This window comes from Schistocerca americana, chromosome 4, assembly GCF_021461395.2.
Source record: "Schistocerca americana isolate TAMUIC-IGC-003095 chromosome 4, iqSchAmer2.1, whole genome shotgun sequence".
Taxonomy (NCBI): domain Eukaryota; kingdom Metazoa; phylum Arthropoda; class Insecta; order Orthoptera; family Acrididae; genus Schistocerca; species Schistocerca americana.
The window spans coordinates 549355580-549379318 of record NC_060122.1 but is presented as its reverse complement, the minus strand read 5'-3'; the positions used below and the strand labels follow the sequence as shown (position 1 = coordinate 549379318).

The 23739-nt window shown below is 39.6% G+C and overlaps 1 protein-coding gene across 2 annotated transcripts in view; it reads right to left on the bottom strand.

Moving 5' to 3' along the window:
* Positions 1–23739, bottom strand: part of LOC124612999 (piwi-like protein Siwi) — a 133634-nt gene that overhangs the window by 30896 nt on the left and 78999 nt on the right. For both annotated transcript variants that reach the window (XM_047141551.1, XM_047141549.1), the window contains exons 10-11: positions 16506–16656; positions 12058–12199 (exon numbers count right to left, since the gene is read on the bottom strand). In XM_047141551.1, coding sequence (XP_046997507.1) covers positions 12058–12199; positions 16506–16656 — 293 coding nt within the window. The remainder of the gene's footprint in view (positions 1–12057; positions 12200–16505; positions 16657–23739) is intronic.

Here is a 23739-nt window from a genome sequence, read left to right as displayed (position 1 = left end):
TTGCCCACATCCCCCCATATTTAAATGTACGAAAATTTATCCTCTGATAAATAATGATCATAAGTAATTTGAAGCCGCATAAAATGAAAATGCCATTAAAAGGATGGGTTGTGAGTAGAAGCAAGAAATATATCTCAGTTTTAAGTCAACGAAATTCTTAATCTACGTGTTGGGATTACTTTTTTTTTTTTTAATCAACATCAGAACTCAAAATTTGTATTGTTCAGTTTTATACCAACAATAAACCAAACAAGATGAACTAAAATATCCCCGCATTTTTACAATACTCGGGGCCAGTTTAACAGTGACCAAGTCACTGCTTGGGGCACCAAGCTGAGAGAGGCATCAGTGGCACCAAAATGGAAGATTTGTATACAGTGCTTATCACAATTAGAAGCAAAAACTTAACTGACATGGGTCGAAGTGTCCCACGGAAGGAGGTGGGGATGAAATAATAAACTGTTTCTATGGAAAAATGTTCTTGAACCAGCCACGACTATAAAACCCAAGAGGTGAATGGGACACACAAGTTAACAATAAATTTACATTCACACAGCTAACAAATAGTTTCTGGCATATTTTCTACTTCAACTACTCTCCTGAATTACGACTTGCTTTAATTACTGTAATAAGCAGTTGTCATGTAACTGACTTCTTTCTTTACACACACTTCTTCCTTTTTTTTTGTCATTCAATTGTTTATTTTTGTCCCTAATCCGATGCGATCGTGATATCCATGTTGGATGATCTCCCCTGAATCAGCCATCCAACCAACGAAGTTTAACCAAAATGGTAAACTTCACGGAGTGCACTTTTAACAATCTAGCTATATTGTGTTGTACAAGAATTTCATCCCGCATTACTCAGCCTTATTTTCTACAATCACGTGAAAATAAGTATACACAAATTCAATGCTGTCACAGAGGCTTGAGAATCATTATGAAAATCTCATTACAACGGCATTAAGTGTTCAGCGCACAAGTTTAGTGGTCATTTTCAACCATTTGGAAAAGTAAGTAAACTCATGAAGAGCACAGAAAAGTGATACCAGGAGAACATTACTGGATTATGAAACACATCCCAACTGTTAATTCGCCATTACTTCCTATTAATATTATGCAACAGTTTTTTTCCTCACCCACAATTAGGAGGGTTCATAATAGTTGAGAAGGTAAGAGCTTAGGCAACAAAAGGCAGCAGTATATGTTTGAACTCTGGTCCAGCTAATGGTTTTAATTGCACATATTGAGATCCCATAATTTTTACTGCTGCAAATTTTTTCACATCTCAGTATGAGCAAGAGCTACAAACAGGAGAAAACTTTAAAGAACTGGCAACTTCTAAACAGTTTCATCAAATTTACATCAATGACAAACATTGGAAACAAATAATGTTTGAGATAAATATAAGCATACTCTTTCACAAAGAATTTTTTTAGAATCCCATACATACTTAATGTATGTCACAGAATGCATGTGGTATATTTGGAAAAAAGGGCAGTTTATTGCAATATAAATGTTGGCTGCTGAGAACAAAGATGCACAAATGCAATCAATTGATTGATTGCAAAGTCACACATGCCATTGCTTTGATTCAGTAGTCATAAACTGTGATTGAAAGAAAATCATAAATCATTACTGCACCAGTTGCGAAGTATGTGCTGTGATTCGACTTGTCTGCATGATTTTTTACTGTGGATCTACAGCAATAGGGCAAGAAAGGCTAGAAAATGATGTTGAGACTTTTTTGGTCACCGTGAAAATGAGGATGATTAGCAGACTGGCAGGCCCAGTTATGAAATCGTGCAGAACTTGACCAAAATTGCAATCTGACTGCCATCTAACAATTGGTCATCCAGCTGAAAAATTTCTTCACGCTTGGTGCACCACTACTTGCACAACTGTTACAGGAAAGAATCACAAATTATGTGGAAAATGAGTATCTTAAATGCTTACTGAAAAACACAAAAGGGAATGAATGACAGACAGACATCTGATTTTCAATTGCTATCGACAACACGGAGATGATTCATTTTCCAACATCGTTAAAGGCAACAATTCCTACATCAAAACACAATACAAACAGCAGTCAATGTGGTGACGCCACTCAATTTTGCCAAAACCAAAAATATGTAATGAATCTCCTTACTCAGTTTGAATAAAATGATGCCTGCCATTTTCTGGGATGGAAAGAGTAGTGTTTCGGTTGATTTCACGCCAAGTGAGTCGGCAATCATTGCCGACATGTACTGTGAAATGCTCACCAAATTGAGACAAGCCATCTAAAATGAACAGCACAGGGAAATGTCATCCACGATAATTTTCCTTCAGAACAATGAGCATCTACATGATTACTCTGTAATTCAGAGTAAAGTGAGTGGCAGACAGGTCATCGAAGCACCTTCAATCTACTTCTCTACCGTTCCACTCTTTAACAGCACCTAGGAAAAACAAGACACTTAACTCTTTCCATGCGAGTTCCGATTTATTTTATTATGATGTCATGTTTCCCTATGTAGGTGCCAAAAAACTTTCACACACACTGAGGAGAAAATTGGTGATTGGAATTTCGTGGGAACATCCTTCTGCAGTGGAAAACACCTTCACTTTAATGAATGCCAGCCCAATTTGTGTACTGTATCTGTGGCACAGTCTCCCGTATTCCACAGTCATATAAAGCGAGCTGCCCTTGTTCGAACTTCTGCGATGTCCTCTTTCAATCCTACCTGATGCAGTTCCCACACCACACAGCAATGTTCCAGGACTGAGCAGACAAGCTTACTGTAACCAATGTCTTTAGTAACCTGTTACATTTTGTGTGTGTTCTGCCAATAAATCACAGTCTTTGGTTTGCTTTTCCCGATAACCTTATCTATGCAATCGTTCCAGTTTAAGTTATTCGTTAGTGTAAACATTAACAGCATTTTGATTTGTTGTGGTTAATTGTGTGACCGAAATTTAGTGGATTTCTTTAGGTACTCATGTGGATGACTAACAATTTTCATTAGTTAGCATCAATTATCAGTTTTTGCACCATACAGATATCTTGTCTGCATCATTTTGCACTTCTATTTGATGATCTGATGATTTTGTACGATGGTAAATGACAGCCTCATGCAAACAATCTAAGATGGCTACTCCAATTGTCTCCAAATCATTTACATAGATCAGGAACAGCAGAGGACCTATAAATTCCTTTGGGTAATGCCAGATATCATTCCTGTTTCACTTGATTTTCAGTAAATTATTATAAACTGTAACCTTTCTGACAGGAAATCACGAATCCAGTCACATCACTGAGAAGACATTCCGGAAGCATGCAATTTGATTAGGAATCGCTTGTGAGGAACGGTGTCATAAGCCTTCCGTAAATCTAAAAAAATGGAGCACTCATTACTTCGTGAGAAAAGAATGTTATCTTCTGAATCTGTGCTGTCTGTTTGTAAATAAATTCTTTTCCTGAAGGTGATTCATAATGTTTAAGCACAGTGTAAGTTCCAAAATCCTATTGCAAATCAACGTTAGTGATATAGGTCTATGATTGCTAAGTATGGAACTATTGTTATTAGCATACTCTGAAAGGAACCTGACTGGTTGACTGGTATACAATCTGGACCGAGGGCTAGCTGCTTCGCTACACCAAGGCTATCTACTTTCATGTTACTGATGTTGGTAGTTGTATTTGACTCGAATTCTGAAATATTTACTTTGTTTTCTTTTGTGGAGTAATTCTGGAAAATGTTTTTATTAACTATGCTTCAATGGCACTCTTCAAACACTGCACCTTTGTTGTCATGCAGTGAAGGTATTGATTGCGTCTTCCCACTGGTGTACTTTACATACGGCCAGAATCTCTCTGGGTTTTACACCAGATTTCGAGTAAGAGTTTCGTTGAGGATACCATTTAAAGCATCTTGCATCCAACCTCTGAGATTTTGCCTTCTTTTAAATCATGTTTTCTTCACTGCTTCTGCAAAAGTTTTCTAATCCATTTTGTGTACCAATGGGGATCAGAACCATGTCTTATTGATTTATTTGGTATATATATTTCAACTGCCATCAATAGCAGTACCTTTAATGTAAACCCCATCTGGTCTACACTTACATATTCAGATTGGAAGGAGTGAATGCTCTCTTATGAAAGGGTCAAGCAAATTTTTATCTGCTTATTTAAATACATGTATTTTGTGTTTCTTTTTGGTGGGTTCAAATGTTACTGCATCCAGTCAAGTTACAACAACCTTGTGGTTAGTAATCCCCGTGTCTATCGTGTCTATCTATTTGGTCAGGATTATTTGTTGCTAGGTGGTCAAATGCGTTTTTTGATCAAGGGTTTGGTAACAGAAACCAGTAATTAATTTATTCCAGTTATCAAGCATAACATCTACCCACACTAAGTCACAGAAACCATCTACTTCAATTTCACTACATTATTTATTATTTATCGTATCCAAGACATCACCATTTTACAAAAAAATTATATTACAATGCAAGAGAAGCAGTTATAATACAATAATACATGGTTATAAGGTAAATTAACTACAATAATATAGAAAAGTATGTAACATATAATGATAAGCGCTAAGGATGCGAAACAGAGCGACTTTCATATCCCACGTGAAGCCCAATACACTGCAGCTTGAATAGCCTACATGGTAAATTACTACTGAAAGCAATAAACACTCCATCAGCAACTACACCGAAGTGCCAAAGAAACTGGTACACCTGCCTAACATCGTGGAGGGACCCCCCCCACGAGCACACAGAAGTGCCACAACATGACGTGGCATGGACATGACTAATGTCTGAAGTAGTGCTGAAGGGAACTGACACCATGAATCCTGTAGTGCTGTGCATAAATATGTAAGACTACGAGGGGGTGGAGATCTCTTCTGAACAGCACGTTACAAGGCATCCCAGACATGCTCAGAATGTTCATGTCTGGGTGTGTGGTGGACAGCAAAAGTGTTTAAACTAAGAAGAATGTTCCTGCAGCCACTCTGTGGCAATTCTGGACGTGTGGGGTGTTGCATTGTTCTGCTAAAATTGTCCAAGTCTGTCAGAATGCACAATGGACGTGAATGGATGCAGGTGATCAGACAGGATGCTTAAGTACATGTCATCTGTTACCATCGTATCTAAACATATCAGGGATCCCATATCACTTCAACTGCACATGCCCCACACCATTACAGAGCCTCCACCAGATTGAACAGCCAGTCCCCTGCTGACATGCAGGGTCCATGGATTGAAGAGGTCATCCCCATACCCATACACATCCATCCACTCAACACAATTTGAAATGAGACTCATCTGACTAGGCAACAGTCATCAACAGTCCAATGTCAGTGTTGACAGGCCCAGGTGAGGCATAAAGCTTTGTGTCGTACAGTGATCAAGGGTACATGGGTGGGCCTTCGGCTCTGGAAGTCCATACCAGGGTGTATACATGGACAAGGAAAAAAAATTCCCGGATTTTTCCCCGGATTTCCCAGTTGAAAATACACTTTATCCGTGTTAAGTGACAGTATACTTTTCCTCGGCACAGTAAAACTTTTATCAGTCTTTTGAATGTTTATGGTTTTCTACACAGATGTAGAATCTGCCGGCACTTTAGAAAACGAAACCCAGGGGAAAAAAACACGTTGTGGAAAGATCTTTGATGTGCAGCAACATGTACGCTGCATTTTTCACGGAGGTATAAATTCAAATTCCACCAAACACTGCATGTTATTTTCCGAAGCAATGAAATTGAGATTGCGATACGCTTTTGTAAGCCAGTCATAGCTCATGTCACGTGATCTCGCCACCTCATGACAGCATAGGGCACGTGATGTAGTCAACCAATAGCAAGATCACTTAAACAATGCGAACACACAAAAAAGAGAAGTTAATGGTTTACATTAATATACATAGTGTTGCTACAAGAAAAACAAAGCTTTCACAAATAATATGGGTCTCTAAGATTAATAAGCTGCAAGAGCATATAAAATGCTGATCTTTTCGCGAGTGTTACACTTAACGATACATCACACAAATGTGTCAGTAAAATTTTTAATAACGACGTATATGTCTGGTCTAGGCTCGAAATCCTTTAAGATGGTCGTCCTCAAAGAGTTGATTTTTAAATGAGAGTCAAACGCTCTGTGATTTAAGAAATTCATTGTACATTCTCGCACGTAGTTCATTTTGCGTACAAGAAAATTTACTTTCAAAGTAACACTTTTCAAACCACCATTCGCAATATTTTCCTGTGACCTGTTAGAAATTGGTTCGTTTCAGCAGTCGCCAGAGAGCGCCAGATAACAGGCATCACCCCACTTGCGCAGCTACGATGACGCAGAAAGGCCGCATGTTCGTACGTGTGAAACGTTAAAAAAATCTTGCATTATGTCATGAAACTTGTGAACCATACTAAAATGCATAATTCGGCTTAAAGTGCACAATCGTGTGTCCACATTCGGATGTAAATTTTCTTGGAGTACCAGTACCGTATTATCTCATGTTTGGTTCTTTATTATGGCATAATGCCATACGAGCTAGAAGATGGAAACTTGCACTTCAGATGCAGCGAACAGTTGAAACTAGCCAACAGTGTGAAATTAAACACTTCGTTTCAAATAAATTGACTGCCTCAACGCAAAAGATTATGTTACATCACACTCATCAGAGGCAATTTGTTGTTAGTAAGCACTGTATATTGTTCCTAAAGCCTTTGACACACTTTGGTTGGCAGACGCTTGTAAGAGCACTGTGTTTTGTTGTTGTATATGGCGTATTTCCTTTGCGACTTAAGTTTTATTTTCTTTTTTTTTTTTCTTTTTTTTCTCTCTCTCTCGTTCATGTATGGTTGCTGCAGTATAATTCTGCAGAAGCGGGATACAGTAATATCCTTCATGAGAGTATTGGTTCTTACCATTCACAATCACAAAAATTTAACTGGTAACTCAAGCAATGAAAAATTCCCGGAACTCTAAAAAATTCCCGGGTTTTTCTAGGTTTCCTACCGGGCGAAAAAATTCCCGGGTTTTTCCCGGATGTCCCGGGTCATATACACCCTGCCATACCGATGTTTCGTTGAATGGTTCATATGCTGACACTTCGTGATGGCTCAGCACTGAAATCTACAGCAATTTGAGGAAGGGTTGCACATGTCACACTGAACGATCCTCTTCAATCGTCATTGGTCCCGTTCTTGCAGGATCTTTTTCCGACCACAGTGATGTCGGAGATTTGATGTTTTCCTGGATTCCTGATATTCACGGTACACTTGTGAAATGGTCGTATGGGAAAATACGCATTTCCATCACTACCTGCGAGAAGCTGTGTCCTATCACTCGTCCGCTGACAATAACACCATGTTCAAACTCACAAATCTTTATGACCTGTCATTTTAACAGCAGTAACCAATTTAACAACTGCACCAGACACTTTTCTTATATAAGCATTGTCGACCACAGCACCATACTCTGCCTCTTTGCGTGTGTCTGTATTTGAATATGCGTGCCTATATAGGTTTCTTTGGCACTTCAGTGTATCTGAACACAGTTAGGTCCTTTGTAAAAATTTCTTCTGAAGTTATTTCCAGCTTTAGCCAGCTTCCCGTACATATAACGATTTGAGTCTACACTCCCCTGCCCATACCCAGCATATGATTCAAAACCCCTGGTGGGAATTTTTCTACCACTCACCAAACAGTCTAAACCTCACACCAAACAATGATATCTCTTCCTGCACCTTGAACAACTTGGTGGATGACAGTCTGAAGATATACAATTGCCAGTGTCAATTGGTTCAATTCCCTAGTGAGAACTTCTATGCAGAGGGGTTGAAAAACTGACCCTGTTGTGTCTGATGCACCGGTAGAGCATCATGTTTGGTATTTAGTTTTTTCCATATTTTTCATAGTTTAATTCTTAAATTCCCTCTGTTTTTGTATTTATGAGATGTAATTTCATATTTTAATAACCATAAAGTGTAGTCATGCAATCAGTAACACAGTTGTCATTTCCTTTGAATGGCCTGCCACACACATCAGTAAGCTATCAACTTTCATTGGTGTCACGTCAGGAGGGTAGCAAGATGCATTTTTAGCTTTTCGGTGTACTTTTATAGTTTACTTCTTGAGTTGGTCATACTAGGATGGGTAGGATGCGTGCATGCTGAGTGCAGATGCATGATGAGTTGGCCAATTGACAAAAAGCCTGACACTTTTGGCCATGATCATCTGTCTCCAGGTTGCTGCCTCAGTGTGTAGCAGTAATGGAGATTCATTGTATCACATGGAGAATCATTGTATCACATGGGACATTTAAGGTGTCACTTGTTTCACCCACAGACTCTGATGCCGAGGCATCATCTAGTGTACCCAAAGAACTAGATCAGCCCTCACTGTAGTGAGGGTGGCAAGTGGTAACTCATTCATGTTGATTAAGGCTTATTTCAAGCTCTAATGTTAGGGATCTTATGGAGCCCCTTGGGAAAATAGCATCTAAAGCCATTAAGAAAGCCGATTTGCGCTCAGTTTGTCTACTGGAAGCCTCATACGAGATGTGGAGGTGACCCCCTCTATGGCAACGAAGCATGCAGTATGAAGTTGTCTGCAAGTTGTGGCACACATCAGCACCACCAACTCTGGTCACTTGGATTCAGAGGGCACTGCCAGTTCATACAGGCAGCTGGCAGAAGGGGTGAAGACTGCTGGCCTCGTATATGGGGTGCAAGCAGATCTTACAATTTGCAGAATCATTCCCAGAATTGACCAGGGTCCTTTGGTCTGAAGTCGAGTGGAAGGTCTCAAGGCTTCATCAGCTGACCATCTCGACTGCAAATTTCTGTACATGCATTATGGGGTGGAGAATTTGCAGGATTCCCCTTGATAGCACAGGGATGCAGTATACAAAGAAAGCAGTTATTTGAGAAGCCGAGTGCTTGTGGAGTGCATATGGGGACTTCTTAGGCTACACTATAGTCGGAAGTCTTCCGATGAACACTCACCAGTTGACACACTGATAGCGAAATCTGACCACGTGGAGACTAAATACATTACTGTACTATAACCGTAAATTGCTGAAGTATTCATAATGATGTTCCTAAATTTATTGCCCTCTAGGAAAGTTGCTGCATTCAAATTACTCTCAGAACCGAGAGCTGGCTTAAACACTAAGTACAAAGCTCAAATATATTCAGGAAGTCACAGAACATGCATAGAAAAGACTGATTAGATGCCATAGGAGGGGAGGGCTTTTCACTGAAGTTGACAAAAATGTTGTCTATCAAGGATGAAACAGGGTCCGACTAAAGATTTAACAGGTACAGGTGAAATCAAGGTAATTGTTTAATGTCTTTACCAGTCATCCGATTCTGCTGTGAAACTTTTATTGTCATTCACGGAAAATCTATGCTCCATAGTGCATAAATACCCAGATCAAGCGGTATTAGCTGGATGTGACTTTAACCTACCACTTACAGATTGGGCTGTCTATGGATCCTTTGCAGTTGGTAGAGACAGGCAGATGGTGAAGTATTTTTTAAGATATTTTCTGTAATGTGTCTTGAGCAGCTATATCAACTGCCCATGCGCAATGGAAATATTTTAAGTCTCTTAGCTGCAAACAGGCTCACCTTATGGATGATGTCAGTTGACAAGGATCACTGGTCATGATATATTGACAATGGTTACTGAAGTTAACAAATCGCTCAAGAAGGCTAGGAGAGAAGTTTTGCTAGAAAGAGCAGATAAGGAGTAGTTAGCAAATCACTTAGACAATGGATTGACATCATTTAGTTCCAGTAAATGAACATAGAGGAATTACAGGCAAAGTTTAAACAGACTGCATGCGTCGAGTAAGTGGATTAAGGATAGAAAAGACCAATTGTAGTTAAATAACAAAATCCGGAAAACGTCAAGGAAGCAGAGACTGCTGCACACTCAGTTCAGTGCAAAAGACAAAAGGCAAAATTTAATACAGAATTTGCTGGTCTGTAAAGAAAGCAATGCACCAAGCAGACAACAACCTCTGCTCTCATACCTTAGCAAAAGATCTTGCCAACAACTTGAGGAAATTCTGGTCCTAGGTAAACTCACTAAGTGGCTTGAAGGCTTCCATCCACCCACTCTTTGACCAGTCTGATGTGGCTACAGAAAACAGCAAGCGGAAACCTGAAATTTTAAGTTTCTCATATCTGTGCAAGAAAATCATGCAAACACACTTTTGCATGCACTCCAGTATGATGGAAATAGTAATGGACATCCCTGGTGTAGAGAAGAAACTGGAAGAGTTGGAAACAATTAAGCTGCCAGGTCCAGAATGAATACCCGTTCAGTTTACAGAGAGTACTCTACAGCTTTAGCCACTTACCTTGCATTTACTGTGCATCTCTTGCATAGCACAAAGCCCAAGTGACTTAAAACAAGTACAGCTGTCTCCTGTATATAAGATGGGTAAAACAAAGGACTTACCAAATTACAGGCCAATATTTTTAACACTGATCTGCTGCAGAATTCTTGAACACAAAAATGGTTCAAATGGCTCTAAGGGCTATGAGACTTAATATCTGAGGTCATCAGTCCCCTAGACTTAGAACTACTTAAACCTAACTAACCTAAGGATATCACACACATCCATGCCTAAGGCTGGATTTGAACCTGCAACCGTAGCAACAGCACGGTTCCGAACTGAAGCACCTAGAACCACTTGGCACAGTGGCCAGCTCTTTAACACATTCTCAGTTTGAATAAACTAAATTTCCTTGAGAAGGAAAAGCTTTTATACACAAAATCAGCAAGGATTTAGAAAGCTTGACCCATTGAAATTCAGCTTGTCCTTTCCCCATATGGTACACTGCCAACAATGGATAATAGGCAACAGCAGGCAGATCCTATTCCCACATATCCTGAAAGCATTCCACACAGTGTCCCAATGCAGACGGGGGAGGGAGACCGAAAAGAAAGGAACAAGTTAACAGGCATGCGATGGACTCCAAGACTTCTTAAGTAACAGAACCTAGCATGCTGTCCCAGATAGCAAGTGTTCAGAGACAAGTATCATCAGGAGTGTCCTTGGGTAGGGTGATACGACTGCTCTTGTTCTCCATATACATAAATGCACTGATCAACAGGATGAACAGCAATCTGCGGTTGTACACTGATCATGCATTGATGAAAGGGAAGATGTCATCAGTGAGTAACTGTAACGGGATACAAGGTGACTGAAACAAAATTTCTATTTGTTGTGATGAATGGCAGCTTGCTCTAAATGTAGAAAGATTTAAATTGATGTAGACGAGTATGAAATACAATCCTGCAGTGTTTGAATACGGTATTAAAAGTATGCTGCTTGAGACAGTCACACTGAATAAATAACTGGGTATAATGTTGGTAAGCTATATGAAATCGAAAAAGCATTAAGGACTGTAGTAGGGAGGCAAATGGTCAACTTCAGTTTAATGGGATAATTTTATTGGAGAAATGTAGTTCATCTGTAAAGGAAACTGCATGTATAACACTAGTATGACCTATTCTTTAGTACTGCCCAAGTGTGAGATCACAACTAAGTCCGATTAAATGAAGACCTTAAAGCATTTCTGAGTATGTGTTTTTAATGACGTAATTGCCATTACCTTTTCAAATACATTTTGAAGTGTTATTCTTTGTTCTATCACATTCACTGCTCTACTGCTCTGGAGTACACACAAAAAAATTACAGAAGCACACACACACGCCCACACGCACGCATGCACGCACTCACACACAGGGAGAGAAAACATTTGTGTAAATTTTTCCTGTAATTTTTTTAGGTGTATTCTAGAGCAGTGAATGTGATATAACAAAGAGTAACACTTCAAAATGAATTCGAAAAGGTAATGACAAAAATTTTGTCATTAAAAACACGCACTCAGGAATGCTTTAATGTCTTCATTTAATCTGACATAGTTGTGATCTCAAACACTTCGGTAGTACTAAAGAATGGGTCATACTTGTGTCCTACATGCACGCGCACAAGAGAGAGAGAGAGAGAGAGAGAGAGAGAGAGAGAGAGATTACAGAAGTACTCACTAGTAGGGTTCTGGCATGTTGATCCGCATACCACCGGCAGCTCGCTGAAGTGTTTGCACAAATGATCCTGCATCCCTCATACATCTTGAGGGACTTATGACAACCCAGTTCTTTAGAGTGCAACACACAAACATTGGATTTGCTGCAAACAATAATACACAGAACATTTAGAAGATTTCGCACTATATTCCGTGTACTATTACATCATGTGAAAAGCATTCATGTTTCATTCCACCCAAATATTTTTTGTTATTTACACACACACACACACACACACACACACACACACACACACACACACACACACACTTCCCTCCAATATTAAATTGATTCCTTGATGCAACTGATGTGTCATTTCGCTTTCATACATGGCTACACTCCAGCAGACCAATTCAAATTAAATTCACATTTAATGTTAGTGAAATTCCTCCTTTTCATAATTTTTTTCTTGTCTAGTCAGTCTACATTTTATATACACTCTACTTCAGCCTTCATCAGTTATCTTACTGCCCAAAATAGCAAAACGTCTACTTTTTAGTGTCATTTTCCTCCTATCTAATTACCTCATCACTGCCTAATTTAATCTGAATACAGTCCATTACCCTTGTTTTGCTTTTGTTGATGTTCATCTAATATCCTGCTGTTGAGAAACTGTCCATTCCACTGAACTGTTCTTGCAAGTCCCTTGCAGTCTCAGAATTACAATGTCATCAGCAAACCTCAAAGCTTTTATTTCTTCTTCCTGCATTTCTATTCCCTCCACAAATTTCTCTTAAGTTCCCTCTACTGCTAACTCAATGTATACAATCATCATTAGGAATAAATTACAACCCTGTCTCACTCCCTTCTCAGCCTTCTTGCATGTACTTGGGACTTTTATAGCTGCTTTCTGCTTAATGTAGAAGTTGTTTACTCTGCTACCTTTCAAATTTCGTGGAGCCCATTCCAGTCAGTACTGTCAAAAGATTTCTTTAATTCTACAAAATCTATAGTCATATGTTTGCCTTTCTTCAACATGTCTGCTAGGTATGTTGTAGGGTCAATATTGGCTCCCATGTTCCTACATTTCTCCAGAACCCAAATGATGTTCCTCGAGGTCAGCTTCTACTAGACTTTCCATTTGTCTGTAAATAATTCGTATCAGTATTTTGCAACCATGATTTTAAATTATGTAACTCATAGCTGGGTAATATTCGCACATGACAGCCAGCACCTGCCTCTTTGGAATTGGAATTGCAGTGTACTTCCAATTAATTGGATTAATATGGGGGAGAAAAATCCACAAATAATCAAGAAACACGAATAATCTACCAATTTTCAAACCTGTATTATTTGTCCAAAAGTTTATCCAAATTCTGTGCATAGGTAAAGTAAGCACGTTTATTTTTTTTAAATAATCTGTGATGTTGTCTTCATCTCCACTTTCACATTCAGTGTCCTCTTTGTTTTGCTGTGAAGCAGCAGTCACTCAGGTACTGGAAGCAGGGTTCACTGTTCCGAGCTTCAGCCTCTCACTCAAGTTTTCTTGATGAACATCTTTGAAGCCATTTAAATCAATTACCAGATTCATTATTTGTGTAGTTGTTATTTCTTCATCACTGAACCTTGAAAATAACTTTCTTCAGTATATCTAAGAATTTTTCTCCATGACCAAACTTGCATCTGTAGCCCGATTTCCTGCCAGGTATCAGAAATCCCGTGTATGGAATCCAAAATTGTCAACTTTCTCCGAGAATGGCACCAAATAATCCCCATCGAATGGTATACCAGCCCAGTAGCACCCTTTTATCGATGCAATTACACCTTGGTCCATTGGCTGTATAAGGCAGTCATATTACGAGGTAAAAACTTAGTTACAATGAGACCACCATCAGATACAACTTATCCTTTTGGTATGTGAAGTGGCATTATCAAGCAATAGAACAGCATCCTGCAGCAATTCTCTCTCTTCTAGTAATTGTCGAACTTGTGGTACAAAATGCTTGTGTAACCAGTTTGTGAAAATTTCAGTATCCATCCACACTCCTTTCTGGTTGCAATAATGCACAAGATCCTTAGCTGTGATATCCTTGAATGTTCTTTTTTTATGTTATAATCTCTAGCAGTTTCATTTTATGGTTCCCAGAAGCATTAGTGGTGCACAAAATTGTAATGCTTTCTTTAGACAACCTATATGCATGACCATGAACTTTGCTCTTAAAATTAAAGGTTCTGGTTGGTTGACACTTCCAATAGAGTGTACTTTCACCTGTATCATAAATTTGACCTGGTGCGAAATTCTCTTCTTCCACAAAAATCTGGAACCATTTTCCAGTAGAACCAGCTGCTGCAAAATTTGAACTAAGCCACTCTCCTTGCACAGTAGGTTCGCAAATCTCATGATGTCATTAAATTCTTCCTCGAACCCTACAGCTTCATGAAAAAAATCTATCTTTTCTGGCACTCATCCTACCCAAAATAATGACACATTCTAGTCTTTTCGGCTCTAAACCATTGCAAAAGAGCAGCATCTCATCCATCAAATGTAGATCTGTCCATGCTTTTTCATACAGATGGCCTGGAACTAGGATCTCATCTCCTGACAAAATCCAGTACTTTCTGCTTATTCTTTTTGATGTCCTGAACAGTCTGCATTCCAAAACCATAACCAGCACAGTCTTGCAACAGTTTCCTCATTCTAAAATCTTTTAATTAAATCTAATTTTTGTGGTGGTGGTGGTGGTGGTGGTGGTGGTGGTGGTGGTTAGTGTTTAACGTCCCGTCGACAACGAGGTCATTAGAGACGGAGCGCAAGCTCGGGTTAGGGAAGGATTGGGAAGGAAATCGGCCGTGCCCTTTCAAAGGAACCATCCCGGCATTTGCCTGAAACGATTTAGGGAAATCACACCTCTAATTTTTGTTTTAATGTCAACAAGCTTCTTTTGTTTCTCTGACATCTCTTCTTACAAATCTCTAGATTTGGTTCATTGACACACATTAATTAACATCAGAAAACTTAGTTTGTTTCCGATTTACACGGAACAGGCTGGCTGATAATGTAAACTGCTCCTTGTTGTCATGTGATAGTCGTTTAAACAATGGAAATGGCACTTGCCAAGCAGTGGGTTGTTTATTGCTCTTTTCCTAATAAAAGTATTTTTTTAGGGGCTCAAATAATTTGCAAACTTGATAACCTACACACGAATAATTGGGAGTGCACTGTATTACATTCTTGAAATCTGAGGCTATTTCCCACATCTCTTACATCTTGCACCACCTGGTGGAATAGTTTTGTCATAGATGGCTCTCCCAAGGGTATCAGTAGTTCTGATGGAATGTCTTTTATTCCCAGTGTCCTGGTTTAGACTTATGTCTTTCAGTGCTCTGCCATGTTGTTCTCTCAGTATCGCACCTTCATCACACCTTCAACTACTTTCTCTTCCCTTTCTAAAATGTTGCCTGGAAGTTCATTTTCGTTGTCTAGGCCCTGCATATATTCATTCCATCTATCAGCTTTTCTTTCTTTGCTTAATACTGGTTTTCCATCTGTACTCTCATATCGCCTCTCTTTTCTCCAAACACACACATTTTTCCTATAGGTGGTACTGTCTCCCCTCCCCCTTCCCCCACCCCTTATATTTGCTTTGGTAGACTCACATTTGTCCTCTAACAATTCTTACTTCAGTCACTTCACACTTTCTGACAATCATTTTTGAGGTATTTATATTCCCCTTTGCTTGCTTCATTTATATATTTTCCCCTTTCATCAATTAAAATCAATATCTGTTGGGATATGCACATATTGCTACTAGGTCTTGTTTTTCCACCTATTTGATCCTCTGTTTTCACATTTCATCTCTCAATGCTACCCACTTGTTTACTGTATTCCCTTCTCCAGTTTTAGTCGTAATTGCCCAAAGCTACTTTCAGAATTCTCAACAACCTCTGGTTCTCTGAACTTAACAGAACATTATATACGTATTTCATTCAAAAATTTGCATGAAAGAAGTTGTGGCATAGCATACATCCATTTCCATAACCTGTAAGTCACCATAAAATGTGTGCACCTGTGTATACATATTAAACTAGAATCCCCCCCCCCTCCAAATTTTTCCTGTTTCATTTGTAGATGGTACTCGGGAAGAAAGACTGTTAATACAATCATATGCAAGTAATTTTCTAATTTTACTGTTGTCTTCATTAAGTATCATGTCCAAGGATATAAACCAAAGGAAGTCCTGTTGCTCCGTGACTGCTATTGGAATGTGATTTTGTCTAAAATAAATGTGCATTCACAGCACATCAATTGCTTATCTTTGATGTAATGTAGCTTCTCCAAAATTTCAGCCTGTTAAATAGTTCTGCCACTTACAAACTTGTGAGATTATTCACCTTACAGTGTCTTTAAATGTAAGTCTTCAGACTATGGTACCTTGAAATCTAGAAGTGAGATCAGAAAGTTTACTTACACCGTAACTGCCTCGTCCAATCTGCCTCGTGCCCTGCATCATACTTAATAGTAGCTGACTGTATTATTTTTTCTTGAGGTAAAATTCTACCTTCTACATCTACTAAACTCCTTCCTAGCTTCATGTTCCATTCAGTCAGACTGCTAACAACCTAAACAAAATAAAAATATTAAAAAATTAAAGTGATATAGTAAGTTGCCAATTGTTTTGGTGCAAAAGTAACCATACAGAGTGGCTGGTTAAATTTACTGATATCTGGAGTTAATGAAGTGCTACATTAATTTTCTTCATCCTTCATGTTGTCAACAATATTTTAAATCATATTACGCACTTGTCGCTTAACTTCAAATTTTGTTATACCTAATTATAATAATAATAATAATAATAATAATAATAATAATGCTAAATACATCTCCAAATACTACTGCAAAAACAATGAACAAAATTGGTGTAATGTTTATGGCAATTAACAAATTAGTGTTATGTCTGAAAGATAAATCATGGGACATTAAGCCAAATGGAACTGCTGATCAATTCTTACGGTTTGCACAATGTGCTGTCACTCAGAAAATACATTGCTATTAGTAGTGTAACCCAAACCACCAGTACTGTTCTTGGAATGGAATTTGCTGAAGTCCATACATACCAGTCCAAGAAAACAGCATGTTTAACCGACGTCATATAACTGTGTGCAGGTTTACATATTCAAAAATCAGGAGTGGATTTAGATATTTGGACAACATAAAAGTAGATGTTAAAGAGTGAGTGTGTGTGTGTGTGTGTGTGTGTGTGTGTGTGTGTGTGTGTTTAGCTGCTTATGTGTAGGTTAACGTGCAGCAGAAATCTGCAACCAAACAATGCTGAAAGTTTGTCAAAAGAATGTGTTGATTTCATCTCAACACCAGACATCTGACAACATCCACATTTGCTGCTGGTATTGAAAGTTTCTGTTCCACAAAATTATGAACAGATTTGCATCCCTTCAGAATATCTGCACCGCAGAGACCTGCTATTACAGACAGTGTCAAATGTTTGAATGTTTACTTCAACTCCACCTGAAGAACTTGTCTTCACATTAGTGAAAAGTTTGCTAGTTTCCTCATGAAAAATGTGTTTTTCCATTAAAAAATAAACTTTCAATGGCATTAACAGTTTCATCCGCTGGCATCTCATTTTCCGAAACATTTACAAATCAAATGGTACCAAAAGCAGTTTTCAAGAGAACCTTAAAGCAGTGTTAACTGAACATTTTTACGATTTGCATAGATAAGTACAGAAACCACGAAACATGCACTTTAGTTTTGCAAACATGTAAATCAGCATGATGCCTGCTTTGTTTCCTTCTGTCACACAATCACAATACACACATCAGGTCACACAAAAGTGTTTGTGACAGTAAAAAGTAACACTGACACTGGGAGCATCTAACACGTGGATCACCAATTTTGATCAAGTTTTTGAAGGATGTTCTATATTGAAAAATAAAAGACATTTCGTTTTTTGCTGGACACCCGCTGGTTTTTGAAAAAAAAAAATCGAGGTCAAGTTGATAAAAGAAACTCTTATTTTCAATGCTATGTATTAAAAGATCTAAAAACAAAATAGAATGGAGTCGTTATTCCATGCACATGGTATTCAGACAGGTTTGCCCACTTTAAGCACTCTTAATTTGTTCAAAGTAAACATGCCAACCCATCTCAACAATTGGTAAAGAGAACCGTGGTGGGATTTCAACAGGGTCAGTCATGTGCATAGGCACGCGTGAGGCGGCCGCGAACCCTCATCAGGACAATACATGCCAGTTAAAACACTGATGGACAGAGAACCAACACCATGAGACACACGTCAAAGTATGAACTTTTAAACCACAATAACTACAATACACACAATTGGAGCTCAAATTACCGTGGCTGCTGGCACTTGACTGTTTCAAATCTAAACTCTTTAAAGTATTTAAAGTATACTCTTTCTAATTACAGGGCCTCAGATGATTCCCTTACTGTTATTTTTCCACCACTGTCTCCCATGTCAGGTAGACAGTCCCTAGTTTCTGGGAAAAAAACCAAGACCAAATTGGTGACAGAAAATTGTATTTTCAAAGTTATTAATTAAAAGATCATCCAAAAACAAACTTTTATTAATACAGGATGCAGCCAAACTGACTAAGCAGTTTTAAGGAGCAATAAAAAGTAATTCTGGATATATAGAGAAAAAATGTTTTTATTTTCTAAATTAGTACAATATACCATTTTACATTCATTTAGTTTTGAATATAATGTCCTCAAGATGGCGGCCGACCATTAGCATCAATACATTGTTGTAGATGATCCCTTTAGTTTTGAGCAGCTCTTGCATACATATCGCAGGTATGGCATTCACTTCGTCAATAATCTGCTCTTAACTCTGGTAGGGTGTCAGGGCAGGTTTTGAAAACCTTTTCCTTCAGTTATCCCCAAAAAAAGTAGTCACAAATGCTCAAATCTGGTGCCCGCGCAGGCCACCCGACATCACCCCTCAAAGAGACAAGGTGTCCCGGAAACATTTCTCTCAAAACATCAAGTGAAATTAGAGCTTTGTGAGCAGTAGCTCCATCCTGTTGGAACCACAAGTCCCCCAGTCCATTTTCTTCAACAATCTCATCCATTCTGGGTTGCAGAAAATTTTGCAACATTGAAACATAACGTGTGGAATTCACTGTCACGGTCACTCCTTCCTCCTCAAAAACTAAGGCCCTACAACGCCAAATTGTGATATGGCACACCACACTGTCACTTTAGGAGAATGTTCCAGTCTTCCATGATTGATTCGGGGGTTATTTTCAGCCCAGTAGCAGAAGTTTTGCTTATTTACGCATTCACTAAGATGAAAATATGCCTCATCACCACTGAAAAAAGCTGCATTCAGAGGGATCTGAGCAAGCATTTGCTCACAGAGATTTTGACAGTTGGCGTAGTCTGCTGGGTATAACTCTTGAGCAATCATTATTTTGAAAGGATGGAACTTCAAATCGCACTGCAGAATCCTTCTCAAGCCGCAGTCTGAAATCCCCAATGCAACAGCATGTCATCGAGCAGAACATTGCGGCGATTGCTGAACTGCTGTTCTCACCTGCTGCACATTTTCTGGCGTTCTGATGGATCTGTGTTGGCCATGTGTATCTATTCTTAGTGTGCTACCAGTTTCCTCCAACTGCCAAATCCAGGACCGAGTTGTGTTTGCATTAGGAATGGCATTGTTGCGTGGAATGTTGAACTGTTGCCGAAAAGCTCGTTGTGTAGCAATCGCAGATCTGTTGTTTTCATAAGTGTGAACGGCGAAACTACAATGTGCGCTGGTCCAGACCATGCTGGCTGCTGAAATGGGGTCAACGACTGAACAAAGGCAGAACACGTGCCGCTGCCCTTTCCCACCACAGCCCCAGCGGTAATCAATAGAAACTGATTAGTTGGTTCTGCCGCACCCTGTATAATAAGGAGCCCAAAATTATTATTCGAGTTGCACTTTCATGCTGTAGCTTGTGTCTTCTACACGTCTAGCAAGCAAGTTCAGCTGATGAGCAGTCCGCTATCCAATTAAACTGTCAGTGCAATTCACAAATCAAGAGATTCCACATTGAGAGCTCCTTGGCGAGCGAATAGAACTTTATCAAACTATTTCACATCATAGACGATGTGAGTGTGTAAATGACCTTACAAAATGGCAGAGAATCAACAACTTCAAGTTCAGCAGTGGAATAGGAAATTCAAAATGACAATGATTTAACAGATACCAGTGAAAACACGAGTGAAGAGAGCAAACTAAACTCACTGACGCTGTGCAAGTGTTCTCAAATTTATTTCAAAGCCACGGCTTTGCACTACCAGCTGTGAGCGCATTATTTCTGACGGATCTCTTTCAATTAGCAATGAACTGTATCAACACTTTTCAATTATGCACCAAGAAATGACTTTAGTAGAAGTCTAAGAGGTTGCCTATGAAAATGAAACCAATACTCTTCCAAATTTTGTTGGAAGTAGCAATATCACCAAAACTTCCAAGCGCATGAACATAATCACCTGTGAAATCAGGACAAGAAGATTTCGCATATGAGCCTGTATAAAAGAGATGTAAAGTTTTAGAGCAAGTACTATTCAATGTCAAAATAACTACAGATATAATGGCAAAACAACATCTTAATCGGACTCTAAAACACTGCAGACCAAGGGAGCAGCTTAAATGTTAACTAGAAAGGACATATTGAGGAGGTGGGAAGCAGACATCCGAAATGGAAGAGATGGAGTTGACAACTTACAAGCTATCTATAAATGGACATTAGACAGATTCGTCGAAGCCAGAGAAATTGCGGAGTGTGTATGATGGTTTGTGACAACTGTGAATGGCCTTCCATAGAGATGCTGTCGAAATCTGCACATGGCCCAGATCACAGCAAGACATTCTCTTTCTGTAGTTGAGTAGTTTCTCTCTGCTTTTGTAAGTGTCTTGGAAGCATAGGCTATAACCTTCTGTTTTCCATCCAAAATTTGCACCAGAACAGCACCGATCCCATACCCACTGGCATCTGTGTGTAGTTCTGTAAGTGCTCTCTCATCATACGGACCAAGTACAGGGTCAGCTGTCAGAGCTTTTCGCAGCACATCTAAAGAATCTTGTTGAGTACCACCCGAGATAAATTTAGCATCAGATCTCACCTTTTCTGGGTCTGGCCGCACACCTTCATTTGGCACAAGGTGTCCAAGTATTTTGATTTCTTTTGCTCCAAAGAGACACTTTCTTGGATTAAGTTTCAGTCTGCCTTGTTGGCGACACTTAAGAACAGCCCTCAGTCTTCTTATATGTTCATCAAATGTCTCTGAGAACACTATAATGTCATCTAAATTACAAAGACACATTGTCCACTTCAGCTGACTTAGAAGATTATCCATCATCCATTCAAAAGTTCCTGGTGCATTACACAAACCAAACAGCATTACCTTAAACTCAAACAGGCCCTCAGGGGTAATGAATACAGTTCTCATGATCAGCCTCATCTACTTCAATTTGCCAGTATCCCGAGTACATGTCAATGGTTGAGAAAAACTTAGCACCCTTCAGACAATCTAGTGTATCATCAATTCATGGAAGAGAGTAAATGTCCTTTTTAGTTATCTTATTAAGCTTCCTGTAATCAACACAAAAGCACCAACTGCCATCCTCCTTCCCGACTAGAACTGCTGGTGACGACCATGGGCTCTGTGAAGGCTGAATGATTTCCTTCTTCATCATCTCTACCTCGTCGCAAATTATTCGACGTTCCGTTGCTTACACATGGTATGCTCTCTGGCTCATTGGTTGATGGTCTCCAATGCTAAGATGGTGCTTCACTGTCAATTTGTCTAATTTGCTCTTCACCTGTGGATTGAAGCATTCAGAGAACTCTTGAAGAATGGCAATTAGCTGCTTCTGTTGCTTAGTGAAATCTGGTGATAGTCGAGCTAGGAGATCTTGTCTCTTAGTGGTAGAGCCAATTTCGCCCACAGAGTCAGCATGGGATGTTTCTATGATGCTCACCTGTTTGGCAATTAACGGCTCTGCGTTTACTACACACATGCGTCTTGGAAGGCTCTATGGTTCTCGGCGACAGTTAACTACCCACAATTCACCGAATCCATTCTTAAATGAGACGACAGAGGCTGGGATGACCAAGCTATTCTTCAGTGGTATGCTTCTCTTGCATTGCACTACAAGATCCATGTGTTGATGCATGGCATGATAGATGACAGTTACCTTTGTAGTGCTGACTGCAGGAATGACCGCTTCATCCAGCACAGTCTCCGCACTCGGATGAGCATCTTCCTGTCTACAGTATCTCATTTCATCTAGCATAATCTTCAAGCGATCGCACTCTATAATTGTCTGAGAAGCTATCAAAAAGTCCCATCCAAGAATGACGTCAGGACTACATTCTTGCAAGAAGATGAATTCTCAGTACTCTGTATGGCCACTTATACTCACACAAATGACACATCTTACTGTAGGTTTTACGTATTTCCCATTAGCCACCTTCAGCCGAGATGTTTTGTTGTCTATGAATACGGTTTTCTGCAACTGGCAATGGTACTTCTCCGAAATGACTGAATATGATGCTCCAGAGTCTGCAAGAGCTTGGGCTGGTCAGCCATCCATAAGGATATCTATGTGGTTGCCTATCATTTTTTTAGTGATCAACGGCGGAGGATTTTTTCTCTTCAGTGGCCTCACTTCCAAGGACGGTCGCACCCTTTAGTTTTCTAGGTTACGGCGGCTAGGTGATTGGCTGGAGCTTCTAAACAGCAATGAAGACCTTGATCGGTGTGTTGGGGAGCATCCTCTCCAGCGGCTAGCTTGCGGCAATGGTGACCTACATCATCCTGCACCCACATCATCTTGTTCATCTTCGTCGTCCCGGAGTTGACGTCGGCTAAGATCGGTCTGCTGTCTTCTCGAGCAGGCGTCATCAAATATCCGCTGCCTTTCTCGACAATAGCGCACCACATGTCCCGGTCGTTCACAGTGGAAACATAGTGGTTGGTTATCCTGGTTTCTCCAGACGTCAGTCTTCCTTGGTGCCCAAAGAAGGTTCCTCATGCGGCTTTGTAGGAATGTAGCTCCACCTGCGTCTCTACTTTTTCACCGTTTCAAAGGAAAATGAAGGATGAGAGATTGGGTTCAATTTCTGTTCCACTTCTTCCCTTACGACCTCTTGAAGCATCTCGGTTTTTTGCTCATCGTGCAATCCAAGTGCCTTCTGAACTTCCTCTCTCACTATCTGACTAAGAACACTTACGAAATCATCTTCCATCATAGACACGGATACGACATTTTGAAGCAGTTCAAACTTCTACATTGTAGTTCTTTTTCGATGCATTGTCTCGATATATTGGCACCATTTTATGAAGTCGTCTGCTGTCGGAACCTCCTTCAGCAGTAGGGCTTGATACATGTCCTCAGCAACACCCTTCATGAGATGTGCACCCTTATCTTCCTCCTCCATTCTAGCATCCACTATTTTACACAGGTCCAAGACATCTTGAATGTAGGATGCTATACTTTCTCCTGGATACTATGCCCTGCACTGTAATTTATCTTCAGCCTAGCACTTCTGTCATATTGTGTCGGCAAAATACTTGTGCAGTTCCGCCTGGAATACTTCCCAGCTTGTTAACTTCTCCTCCTTGTTTTCATACCATTGCTTGGCAGTGCCCTCCAAGTAGAAAAA